General features: G+C 36.7%; 2 protein-coding genes across 2 annotated transcripts; both read right to left on the bottom strand.

Moving 5' to 3' along the window:
* Nucleotides 1-557: 557 nt before the first annotated feature.
* On the bottom strand, nucleotides 558-2,004 carry LOC130722269 (F-box/kelch-repeat protein At3g23880-like). Its single transcript, XM_057572953.1, has one exon. It carries the CDS (start codon nucleotides 1,951-1,953, stop codon nucleotides 1,033-1,035), a length of 921 nt encoding a protein of 306 aa, XP_057428936.1. The 5' UTR covers nucleotides 1,954-2,004; the 3' UTR covers nucleotides 558-1,032.
* Nucleotides 2,005-4,862: 2,858 nt separating this feature from the next.
* Nucleotides 4,863-6,249, bottom strand: LOC130725736 (F-box/kelch-repeat protein At3g23880-like). The gene has a single exon (XM_057576939.1). It carries the CDS (start codon nucleotides 6,194-6,196, stop codon nucleotides 4,901-4,903), a length of 1,296 nt encoding a protein of 431 aa, XP_057432922.1. The 5' UTR covers nucleotides 6,197-6,249; the 3' UTR covers nucleotides 4,863-4,900.
* Between the last annotated feature and the right edge of the window lie 7,780 nt (nucleotides 6,250-14,029).

Below are 14,029 nucleotides of genomic sequence, written 5' to 3'. Positions count from 1 at the left end.
CACATTCTGACAGAAATTGGTTCCAATTGTGGCCATTTTTGCATACTGACATGATCTTAAACCAAGGCAATTCATCTTACAAATCGGTGAGCACTTGAATTTTGAGAGTATTAGTATGGCATTGCAGCTGTTTTCATATTGTATCATGTTCTCACTTTGGGATTTGTTCTCTAGTGCAAACTACTGATTATGTAAATAAGAGGATTATTCTCTTGTGACAGCTCTGGCTAGTATCAGTGTCATTGCTGTAACATCTAACACAACTCATGGTCATTATGAAAAATATACGTTAAGAAATGAGTTCACCCACCCGGCTCCGAAAAGAAAGACTTGAAAAATCAGAACAGAAGCTCCTTGTCAGTTACTGCAAAGTGCAAACATGTACCACTGTAGGTAGATAAATATTTAGAGTTTATGGGCATAAGACTCACTAGTCACAAGAGGGTGACTTGAAGAAAAGGAATTTACTTGTGCTTAATAAAACCATCCAATCTAAGTTATAGTGGAAAATATGTTACCAGAGTATCAACTGAAAATACCTATCTATTTTAGTGATAAAAAACCAACAAAACAAGTTCTCTCTTCATTACCCATCTAATCCAATGCATAGTGAATTACACAAAGCAGGGTACATACATATAGAACCAAAGAACCAACAAACTCTAACTAAATTAACACACCAATTTCTCAAATTGCATTTTCCATCAAACTTCAATAAAGCAAAAGTAATTAGAACACTTGGTTTGAAGGATTCTTCAAGTTCAAGCATAACATTCACATCCTATTATAAAGAACAAGGTGATATCAAACTTTCTACATAGACCGCAGAGTCCATTGGTCTATTGGAATCTTGAATTCGGGCAGTCTTAAAAGTGGCCTCTCTGGAATTGTAAAGAACTAACTTTCCTCTATGATCCAACAGCAGCACTTCACCATCCTCGGAAATATGAAGTAAGTAGGGAATTAAAAGGTCTAGTTCCATCATCTTCATACGGAACAATTTAGTCCATGAATCTTTATTTCCATACTCCTTCATAAGCCAAATATCACCAAACGCATGATCATCATGATCAGCAATGAAGCACAAGCAATCTCTAAATACCCCCAAACCACTCCTCCACAAACAGGCAGACAATGTTCTTGATAACTTTCATTCCCCAAATCAAAAGAAACAATAACCAAATCATCTGACAACAACCAATTAAGAGTACCACTCACAAATTTTCCTGATTCATTACCTGGATCACCTGAACCGAAATCTTCAATACTCCTCCAAGAATCTGTACCCAGAGTATGAACCTTGACTTGTGTTTCGTAATACACCTCATCATCATCATCATCATCACATTTTAAGCAGAAAACTGCAACCACCTTGTACCTATCAGTGGAATGATCATAACCGAAACCGTATGTTGTGTAACATTCACAATCTTCTTCCTCTAGAAGTGGATTTTCCAAAGATGGTAGTTTCTTAAATCTCCGGGTGGAAGGGTTCCATAGAATAGGAGAGCTTTCATCAATGTCCAACAAGAGCATGCCATGACAGGAGCCAGCGATGAAATTGAATCGGTTTTGATCGTTGAGAGGGTACTTGACCCGGGTGGCGGTGGCGGGGGTGGTCACAGCGGCGGCGTTGAAAACAGATTGGAGCGGGTAAACCATGAGAGCGCGGCTTCTGTAGGATCTGAGATTAGCCATGGTGTGGTGGCAGGTGAAGTCCTTCGGTGAACAGCGGAGGTGCGTTTTGGCGAATTCGGGATCGGAGATTAGGGTTTTCCATGACTTGCATACGCAGCGGAGTTGCAAGAGGGATTTCACAGGAAGCCTGCATAGAATTTCCACCACGAGGTCGAACGGGATGGTTGGCAGCGGCGGTGGAGGCTTGGAGGTGGCGGTTGTTTCCTCCGTCGGCGGCAGCATAGATGAAACGGCGTTTTTATTGTCTTGCGCCATTCGTCAGCGAGATGACTACATGGACTCGTGCAGGAGAGTGGAATTTTATCTGAAATAAATATTTTTATTATCTGAAACAAATATTTTTATTATCTGAAACAAATTTAGTGATAATTTTTCTTTGATGGATTGATTTGGTTTTATTTTTATTTTTTTGAAACTGGATTTGGTTATAATATTTAAAAAATAGATATGACAATTCTTAATTTTTTACAAAATAATTTAGTAACAAAATTAGCTTAAATGTGTTTTAGTCATTTTCCGATGTATCAAAAAATGTGTTTTAGTCCTTGTAAAATATAGGTTAATTAATTTTGTTCTCTCTAAAATAATTTGACTTATATAAGTTTTAGGTCCCTAAAATTGTAAAAGAAATCAAATTAAGTTAAAAAATTGATGCGGTCATCACTCATATATATCTGCTAGCTGCTATTAAGTTAAAAAATTGTCCTAAATTCGATCCTCAAAGGATTTTGTAGATTTTGTAGAATTGTACAAGGTAAATCAATGAATCCTAAATCTTAAAGCTTAAACCATGCAAAGAAAAACTTTTTTTTTTGGTAGGTAAAGAAAAACTTGTTAAAGATAGAAATAGCATTCTATATTTTTTTTTTGAAAGAGTAGCATTCTATATTTTAAAATCCAAAGATAGCGTATTTTGCCAATTGTAAAAAAAAAAAAATTATGTCCAAATATAGTGAATACATTTTGCAGGAAGCAATGTCCACTTTGTTTTATGGTAAAAGAAATTAGATTAATTAAGTATCGTGTGGAATCAATTTTATAAACTCAACTTGATTTGATGGCTCCTATTTCTACCTCTGCCATGTGTCGCGATCAGAACAGAGGTCTACCATAAAATGATGTTGCACGAAGTACTAGAATTTATGCTTTAAAGCTTGGACCAATAGAAGGTTTACACATGGCATTTTGATAAGTTCTTTAAACATCACATGATTGAATCAAAGGAGAATATTGACTAATATAAGGTTTAGGTATCCGAAATTGTAAAGAGAATCAAATTAAGTTTATGAATTTTTTTTGCATGAAATGTTGTCCCTGGAATTTTTTTTAATCAAATTGAGTCATTTTGCTCAATTTTAACTCATCAACGGCCCAATGGAAAACATAGTCACCTGAGGATGACCACGTAGATTTTTTCAAATCAATTTTAATCTATTTAAAAATATTTAATCAATTTTAGTCCATGTTCTTCCACCTTCATCTTCTTTCTCTTCCTCCATAACTCAAATCCCTAAACCCAAAAATTCAAAGCCCTTAAAAAGCCCATGTTCATCTTCACCTTCACCATGTTCATCATATTCACCTTGTTATTCCAAAACCTAAAAAATCAGTGGAAAAAAAACAATTGTGGCCACTTTTACGTACTGACATGATCTTTGTTCTGGGAACTTGGGAAATACCTAGGTCCGACCCCACACTCCCACAAAGGACAACGGTGGGACCCAGGACCTAGGAGTTAACTTCCCTCAACCACCCTAGAAAGCTAGGGACTGAACTTACCACACGGGGAATCCTGGACCGTGAGATCTCACTGGCGCCGCATGAATGACAGAGGATCGAACGGCTGGGAGCCACCCGCGCACAGGGCATGCATGACGTTGCATGGCTCAACCCTAGCTCCAAGGCAAGTATCCCTTAGAAGGTAACTCATCTATCCATCTCTTTACTCACTCACTCTCATTCCTCTACTTACTTTAGCATTGGAGTCCCTTGTAGGAGCCCCTCCCGGGACCTTCTCCAGCCGTCCCAGTTTCACCGCGTCCCTCCCCTTCTTCCTACCCCCGGCTTCTAGGGTAGTTTGGTCGCTCCCCGATCAATCTTAAACCATGCATCTTACAAATCGGTGAAGAATTGAATATTGAGAGTATCATATGTTCTCACTTTGGGCTTTGTTCTCTAGCTAGTGCAAACTACAGATTTTTTAAATAAGAGGATTATTCACTTGTGTCAACCCTGGCTAGTATCAGTGTCATTTCTGCAACATCTTACACTACTCATGTCTCATGGTCATCAAGAACTTGTGTTTAAACATGCATTCTAAGTTATAGTGGAAAATATGTCACCAGAGTAAAAGATGTTTCAATCAACTGAAAATACCTATTTAATTTAGTGATAAAAAACCAACAAAACAAGTTCTCTCTTCTCATGTATTTATTATGAACTTATCATCAACTTCATTAAGAACTACATGCATGATTAGATTCAATTTGTGCAGATTGTACGATTTGAAGCAAACATGAAAATTGTACAGCAGTTAGGTGACATTTAAGTAAACATCCGGCTGGGCATAACATATAGATCTAATTTCAGTTTTAGAAAACTACATCATTACCCATCTAATGCAATACATGATTGTGAATCTCACAAAGCAGGGTGCATACATAATGGAATATTGAGAGTATTAGTATGGCAATGGAGTTGTATTCATATTGTATTATGTTTTCACTTTGGGATTTGTTCTCTAGCTAGTGCAAACTACTGATTATTTAAATAAGAGGATTATTCCCTTGTGTCACCCCTGGCTAGTATCTGTGTCATAGCTGTAACATCTACTCATCAAGAACTTGTGCTTAACTAAACATGCATTCTAAGTTATAGTGGAAAATATGCTACCAGGGTAAAAGATGTTTCAATCAACTGAAAATGCCTATTTATCTTAGTGTTAAAAAACCAACAAAACAGGTTCTCTCTTCATTACCCATCTAATGCAATGCATGATTGTGAATTACACAAACCAGGGTGCATACATAACCAAAGAACCAACAAACTCTAACTGAAATTAACACACCAACTTCTCAAATTGCATTTTCCATCCACCATCAATTAATCAAAAGTAATTAGAACAAACATTAAATGAAATGAAAACAAGTAAAGTAATGGTTTAAACTTTGAAGGATTCCTCAAGCATAATATTCACATCCTATTATAAAGAACAAGGTGATATTAAACTTTCTACATAGACCGCCGAGTCCATAAAACTATCGAAATCTTGAATTGGAGGAGTCTTAAAAGTGGCATCTCTGGAATTGTAAAGAACTAACTTTTCTCTAAGCTGCACCAGTAGCACTTCACCATCCTCAGAAATATGAAGTAAGTTGGGATATAAAAGTTCTACTTCTTCCATCATCTTCATACTGAATAATTTAGTCCACGAATCTTTATTTCCATACTCCTTCATAAGCCAAATATCAGCAAACCTATCAGGAGGATCAGAGATGATGCACAAACAATCTCTCAACACCCCCAAACCCAAAACCAATTCTCTAGTAACAGGCGGAAAAATTTCATGATAACTTTCCTTCCCCAGATCAAAAGAAACAATAACCGGGTTTAAGTTTGTTGAATCATCTGCCAACCAATTAAGAGTACCACTCACAAATTTGCCCGTATCAAAAACTGCAACACCTGAAGGGAACTCTTGAATACTCCTCCAAGAATCTGTACCTAAAGTATGAACCTTGACTTGTGTCTTGTAATAAAAATCATCATCTTCCTCATCGTCATCACATTCGTAGCAGAAAACTGCAACCACCTTGTACCTATCAGTGGAATGATCATAACCGAAACCGTATGTTGTGTAATAATGACAGTCTTCTTCCTCTAGCAGTGGATTTTCCAAAGAGGGTAGTTTCTTAAATCTCCGGGTGGAAGGGTTCCATAAAAGAGGAGAGCTTTGATCAATGTCCAAGCAGAGGATGCAGCCATTACAGGAGCCAACGATGAAATCAACTAGGTTTTGCGTGTTCAAAGGGTACTCGAGCAGGGTGATGGTGGCGGCCACAGCCGCGTTGAAAACAGATTGGAGCGGGTAAGCCATGATAACGCTTTCGTCGAATTTGAGATGAAAGATTAGGGATTTGAGATGAGAGATTAGGGATTTTTGGTTCAACGTATGGTCTAAGATGATGTGGTGGCGGGTGAAGTCCTTCGGTGAACAACGGAGGTGCTTTTTGGCGAATTTGGAATCGGAGATTAGGGAATTCCAAGACTTGCATACGCAGCGGAGTTGCAAGAGGGATTTCACAGGAAGCCTGCACAGAATTTCCACCACGAGGTCGAATGGCAGCGGCGACGAAGGGTTGGAGGTGGCGGTTGTTTCCTCCGTCAGCGGCGGCATGTATGAAACGGTGTTGTTATTGTCATACGCCATTCGTGAGTGTAGCGGCAGCGAGATGACTGCATGTACTGTCGATGTTTGCATGAGAGTTAATTTATACATAAGGTTTCCACCTTATCTTTTTTTTTTTTTTGAAAAGTCGTTCCCACCTTATCTGAAACAAATTCAGTGATAATTTTATATGATTTCTTTGATGATTGATTTTGATTTGCGTTCAAAAAAAGATTTTTTACAATTTAGAAACAAAATATTTTCAATTGATTCTACTATTTTGATTTGAACCCCTATAAATTTGTAACGTTAAAGTATTACATATTACAATTACAATTAAAAGTCTTAAAATATATATATCATAATTATTCTATGTGAGTTTTCATATTTTGAAAACTATAAAAAAGAAATATTCTCAATATTTGTAAATTTTTATGACTTCATTTATGTTTTCACCAAGAAGAACTTATAAAGCATTGACCAAGCAAGATTTATAAGACATTCAGCTTATATAAAAATAACTACATAAAATTTTAAAGCACGTGAATGAACATTTTATATTTCAACATATTAATATTTTAATTAAGTAGTGTATAATAGTACGGATCGGAGTAGCATATTTAGGTTGATTTTAAAATTTTAGATTTGATTAAGATTTAAGTTGTTTATTTCATGATTTTATCTTGATTTATCTTATTATTTATTTTTAAGAGTATTAATTAATTTTTATGGTATTTTTATTGAATTTTACCCGCGCGTTGCACGGGGAATATGTCTATTGTATTTGATATATCAATCAATATATTGATTTTTTAGATTTCTGTTTTTTCCCAATCATAACCTCAACATATGAATATGATTGTTTGTTAACCAATTCGTTGTATTCGTGAGATAAAAAATTTGATCCATATATCATTACTCATTTATAATTAACATAGGAAATACGATTGAATTCATATGTAAAACACTAAAGTAATGAAAATATACTGTTACAAATAATATAATTGACCAAGGAGATTAAAGTGAAGTTGTAAAGGGGGGGGGGGGAATCAGATGATGGAAATTGAATAGAGATTGAAAGTAGTGACGCTCGGTGACGGATATGAGGCAAAGGGGAGTCGTGATCGGAGTAGATGACCATGTCGATGTTGAAGGAGGACTTGCCGAAGGGTGGCGGTGAACGAAGCGGGTTCTGATCTAGGAGGTGTGGGGTGAGAGTTGACTATCTTTTCGGGTTCTGATTTGAATTGGAATCGAATTCAAACAGAGTAAAACGAGGAGAGAGTAACATGTGTAATTCATGAAGAGTGAACTATTGGAAGGACACGTGTAAAGGAGGCTTGGAGAATCAATCAGGTATATATCGGGACCGGTGATAAGTGCAATTGAAATTAAATTTGAATTTGAATTTGTGAACCATAAATGCTGAAAACGGGAAAAAAGAGAGAAGATTTGAAAACGGGAAAGAAGGAAAGCAAAGAAGGCAACGTGGGTCAGGGAAGAGAATTCATGTGGGAATGCCACGTATTAAGAAGCAATAGAGAAACATGGGAATGACACGTAGAGAGGGAGCTGTGAGAATTAATCTGAGAGCAAAATGCACCTTGAATTGACACCTCAGCAAGTGGCTCTCATAGCCCTTGTTCTTATATTCTTATATTTGACAGTATCCATCAATGAAAACATTCAGAAATGGTTGAGCACAATCCCTTATGCAAAAGGGAGAAAGAGATAGCACAATACCTTACCATTGCTATACAATACTCCATTTCCTGGAAGAAGGAATCACGAAGTAGAATCTGCACATGACTAAAAGACTATCAAATATCCATGACTAAAGGGATACCAAACCAAATTTTACATCTAAAATTATATACTAACATTCAGAATATATATCCATGATTCTACTGCTTTTTTTTGAACTAAACTAAACAAAGATTCAATATCTAATTTAATAAGGCGAAAGTGCAATAGTATTGTCATCAAGGAATAAACACTATAATACAATTTCCATAACTAAACGCAACCAAGATGCAATAAAACGGACAATGGCTATATTTCTTTGTTAACCAAGATATAGAACTGTGGGACCCCAAGATTAGATAAAATAGTTTTAAAAACAGAACCTCAATTTTGAGCTAAGTTGTGATATTAATTATGTTCTTTTTTCTGCATCTTGTTTTTAGATTGTTAGTTGTTTTCCTGGTTGATAGTTCAATTTCGTTGTTGATTCACCCAAAAGAGACACATGCTTGAGAGTGATCTTAAATCCTGCCCTAAGTTTAGGACATGCGTGCCTTTCAAGAATTGGAAGAAAGCAGGCAACCTTCCTTCTTAACTTATGCCTAGATGAAAGTTGCCAATGCATGAACAAAAAGAGCTTGGAGGACAGGTTCCTACGAAAGAATGACACATCTATTATCTCACTTTATCTTCTATAAAAAGAAGCTCACATTAAACCCCAAACACATATTTTAACCATAGATAGATAAAAACTACAAAAATCTAGCAAGTCACAATAAAACCTCATAAAATCATGAATTAATTAAAAATCCCACAATTCAATAAAAATACCATAAAAATTAATTAATACTCTAAAAATAAATAATAAGATAAATTCAGATAAAATCATGAAATAAACAACCTAAATCCTAATCAAATATAAAATTTAAAAAGGTAATAAATAAAGATAGATAAAAACTACAAAAATCTAGCAAGTCACAATAAAACCTCATAAAATCATGAATTAATTAAAAATCCCACAATTCAATAAAATACCATAAAAATTAATTAATACTCTAAAAATAAATAATAAGATAAATTCAGATAAAGTCATGAAATAAACAACCTAAATCCTAATCAAATCCAAAATTTAAAAAGGTAATAAATAAATATAGATAAAAACTACAAAAATCTAGCAAATCACAATAAAAACTCATAAAATCATGAATTAATTAAAAATCCGAAAATTCAATAAAAATACCATAAAAATTAATTAATACTCTAAAAATAAATAAAAAATAAATTAAGATTAAATCAAGAAATAAACAACCTAAATCCTAATCAAATCTAAAATTTAAAAATGAAATTTTTTATGAGAATGACACGTGGAATTTTTTTTAAGATAATTAACGTGAGAATGACACGTCACTAAGAATTAACGTGAGAGTGACACGTCACTAAATCAGCCCGGTAGGAGTTCTTCTTTCCTAAATCTACGGATTTCATAGGGGAAAAAAACTACATCTTTGTAATGAGTATCTACAAAAATAAATTGATTTTGAGGCTAATCATGCAATTTAGCTAAATTCATGTTTATTAATTGTGTCCTTAAAAAAATGTTTAATAATTGTGGGTCACCTGAAAAAGAGAAAGAACAAATATATTTATGCATCTTAATCGGTATTAGAATCACATTTGAAGGAAGTTAGCTGCATATACGAACCTTTCACTATCATATCTCATCATGTGCTAACATGTTCGTGTTGGAGTTTCTAACACACTGAACTAGAGAGAGACAGAGTAAACACAGAGAGAGAGTTGGGGAAAAACGAAATCTGTTTATTCAAATTGAGAGTCAACACACTAATGACCCATTATCTTTTATACAAGTCAATCATGGGCTTTTAATACCCCACTAACTCAGCCACATTAATACTGGATCAATCAGCATTAATTCTAGCCCTAATTCCATATTAATTGCATTATTCTAACACTCCCCCATAATGCAATTAACCTATGACAAAGCTACTAAAAAAACAACTCAGCCAAAATATAACAAAGGAAACAAAAAACCACATTATAATTGTGTAAAAAAAAACCCTAAGTCTTCAAATCAGCCAAGCTTGTGACTCCAATAAGCTTTCTCATTTCTTTGAATTTCTCAATCTTCAGTGCTTTGGTTAGCACATCAGCCAGTTGCAAATCTGTCTTGCAGTACACCAATTTAATCTTTCCAGCTTCAACTTGTTGCCTCAAGTAGTGGAATTTAGTCTCAATATGTTTGCTTCTACCATGTGAGACAGGATTCTTTGCTAAGTCTATAGCTGATTTGTTATCCACAAGCAAATCAATTTGAGTACCAATACCTGCTCTCAGTTCTTCAAGCAATGATGAGAGCCAGATCCCTTGACAAGCAGCAGAACAAGCTGATATATATTCAGCTTCACAAGTGGATAATGCTACCACTGACTGCTTCCTACTGCACCATGAGACTGGTGCTCCAGCCAAGAGAAATATGTACCCCATAGTACTCTTTCTATCCATGATATCCCCACACCAATCAGAATCAGAATAAGACAGTAGCTTCAACTTGCTTCTACTGCCTTGATGAGGAAATAGTATTCCATGATCCAATGTTCCTCTCAGATATCTCATCACTCTTTTTGCAGCCAAGAGATGAGATTGCTTAGGATTACTCATGAACCTGCTAATCACACCAACACTGAAAGATATTTCAGGTCTTGTGTGGCAGATATACCTCAGGCATCCCACAATCTGCCTGAACTGTGTACCATCAACGGACTGTTCTTCTTCACACAGTCCAAGTTTCACACTTGCTTCAGCTGGTGTCTCTGAAAAATTACTACCCCACATATGAAACCTCTTTAAGACCTCTGAAGTGTACTTCTTTTGTCTCATGAACAAACCACTGTCAGTTTGAATGACTTCCAAACCAAGGAAGTAAGACAAAACTCCCAAATCAGTCATTTCAAACTCTCATTTAAGCAGTAGTTTCACATTCTCAATCTCAACTGGATTATTGCCAGTTATGAGGAGGTCATCAACATACAAGCATATGTAGAGTACACTATTGTCAGCAAAGAATTTCACATAAATTCCATGCTCAACTGTACATCTTCTAAATCCAGAGCTAGACAAGAATCCATCAATTCTTTTGTTCCAGGCTCTTGGTGCTTGTTTTAGCCCGTATAGAGCCTTTCTCAACTTCAGCACCTTGTCTTCTTGACCTCTGACCACAAATCCAGGAGGTTGATGTATGTAGACTTCCTCTTCAAGTGGTCCATTCAGAAATGCAGATTTGACATCAAGTTGAAACAGATTCCACTTATGCCAACTAGCTAGAGCTATGATTATTCTCACAGTTTCAAGTCTTGCTACTGGAGCAAAGACTTCAGAATAATCCAGGCCTTCCTTTTGCATAAATCCTTTGGCAACAAGCCTAGCTTTGTATTTTGCTATTGTCCCATCAAGTTTGAGTTTTACTTTGTAAACCCACTTTACAGCAATTGGGACTTTTCCTGAAGGCAAAACAGCTAGCTCCCATGTCTTGTTCTTCTCTATGGAGTTGAGTTCTTCTTTCATGGCTTGCTTCCAAGTATCACTGACAATAGCTTCATCAAAACTCACTGGCTCAGAGTCAGCTAGAAGTGCCATGTGCTGCACAAGATCCCCATCATCATCAATAGCATCATCTGAGAAGATCTGAAAGTCTCTCAGCCTTGGTGGTAGACTCCTAAGCCTTGAGGGCCTATTGTTAACTGATTGAGGAGTACGTGCTACTTGTAATCTCTCCCCCTCAGCTTCTGTTTGTGAGTGGCCAGTAGTTGCATTATCCTCAAGTTCTAAATGCACTGAGTTAGGCTTAGGTCTATCACCTTTTACTTCATACCAAGTTCTAGACTCATCAAAGTACACATCCCTACTGAAGATTACCTTCTTTGTTTCAGGATTGTACAACTTGTAGGAACCAGTTGAGTTGTAGCCAATGAAAACCAGCATCTCACTCTTGTCATCAAGCTTTTTCCTTCTCTGATCTGGGATATGTCTATAGGCCAATGCACCAAAGATCTTTAGATGACTCACAGAAGGCTTTGTTTTTTACCATACTTCCTCTGGAACCTTTTCATGTAATCTCTTGGTAGGACATCTATTGAGCACATACACTGCAGTTGATGCAGCTTCACCCCAATAACAGTGAGGTAGATTTTTGCATTTAATCATGCTCCTTACCATGTTGAGAATGGTTCTATTTCTCCTCTCAGCCACTCCATTATGCTGAGGAGTATAAGGAGCGGTCACCTCATGCATAATACCATGTTCAAGACAGTAGTTCTCAAACTCTGTGGAAGTAAACTCTCCTCCACCATCAGTCCTTAATATCTTCATGAACTTTCCTGATTGCTTCTCTGCCAAGTTCTTGAAGATCTTAAACCTTGTAAAAGCTTCATCCTTGGTTTGTATCACATCAAGCCAGATTTTTCTACTAAAATCATCTATAAAGGTGATGAAATACTTGCCTCCACCTAAGGAAGGTACTTCAAAAGGACCACACACATCTGAATACACCATGTGAAGAATGTCCATTGCTTTGGAAGTTGTATAGGAGCTGAAAGAGTTTCGAGGTTGCTTACTGACTAAGCAACTATCACAAATCTTCTGAGGAACAGAAATGGTTGGCAATCCTGTAACAAGGCCTTTGGTCTTGAGCAGTGCAAGATCCTTGAAGTTCAAGTGGCCCATTCTGAGGTGCCAAAGCCAAGTGTCTTCAGTCAAAACAGAAGCTGATAAACACTGGGATTCAAGTGCTTTGACATCAAACTGGAAAGTTCTGTTCCTTGATAAAGGAGATCTAATGATCTTCTTCATGGATCTATCATACACATCTAGATACTTGTCCTTTATGTCAATAGAAAAGCCATTTTCTACCAACTGTCCTAGACTTATCAGATTGTTCTCCATCTTAGGAACATACAAGACTTCAGCTATGATTGCATTAGTACCATTTTTCCTTCTAACACATACATCACCAGTTCCCTCAGCATGTAGTATTCTCCCATCAGCAAATCTCACTGAACTTTTTCTAGTGAAATCAAGATTAACAAGCCAATCCTTATTTCCAGTCATATGATTGCTACAACCAGAATCTAGGTACCATCTTTTTATATTTCTATCACTATCATTGGTGAGCATCATGAGAGTAAGGGGTTGATCATCACTACTTACCTCAGATCCTTCCTTCACCATGTGTGCTTCTTCATGTTGAATACCTCTGTGATCAGCTTGCTGTGGTGGTGCTTTACACTCATTCGAAAAATGCCCAATTTTGTTACAATTGTAACATTTGAGCTTCTTCCTATCAATCTTCTTCCTGTACCACGCCAGTTCTTGTTTCCACCTTTCTTAGTGTTGTCCTGTTGATTTTGCTCAGATTTCTCACCGCCATCTTGTTGATAATTGCTTTGAATCCCTTTTGAGCTTCCACCCTTGTAGAACTCCTTGCCCTTGCCTCGACCTTTGTAACCACTCTTTCCTCCATAGCCACCCTTCTTAAAGGTTTGTGCTTGTAATGCCTGGTCACCAGACTTCTCAGTGGTCCTCTCCATGAGCCTTTGCTCATGAGCTTCCAATGATCCTTGAAGATCATCTATTGTCAAGGTTTCAAGCTTCCTGGATTCCTCAATAGCAACTACAACATGATCGAATTTCTGTGTTAAGGTTCTCAAAACCTTCTCCATCTTAGATTGATCTGTGATAGTTTCACCACATGCCTTCATTGCATTTGTGTGGCTCACTACCCGATTGCAATAGTGTGCTATCTTCTCATTAGCCTCCATTTGCATCAACTCATATTGACGCCTCAGTGTCTGCAATCGAACTTTCTTTAATTGTTCCGCTCCCTCATTGCATTTTTCCAAGATCCCCCAGGCTTCTTTTGAGGATTTCACACTTGAGATTTTCTCAAAGTGTGCATCATCTACTCCTTGGTGAAGTAAGCAGATAGCCTTGAAATCTTTCCTCTTTTGCTCTTTGAACAACGTTTTCGCAGCTTCAGGAGCATCTTCTGCCGGCGCTGTGAACCCTTCTTCCACAATTTCCAGAACTTCTTGAAACCCCATCACAGCTTTCATCTTGACACTCCACTTGTTCCAGTTCTTTCCATCAAGAATTGGAATGTTCGCTGAGAACCCTGAACCTGAGTTC

Source organism: Lotus japonicus, chromosome 6 (assembly GCF_012489685.1).
Source record: "Lotus japonicus ecotype B-129 chromosome 6, LjGifu_v1.2".
Taxonomy (NCBI): Eukaryota; Viridiplantae; Streptophyta; class Magnoliopsida; order Fabales; family Fabaceae; genus Lotus; species Lotus japonicus.
This window is presented reverse-complemented; position numbering and strand designations above follow the sequence as displayed.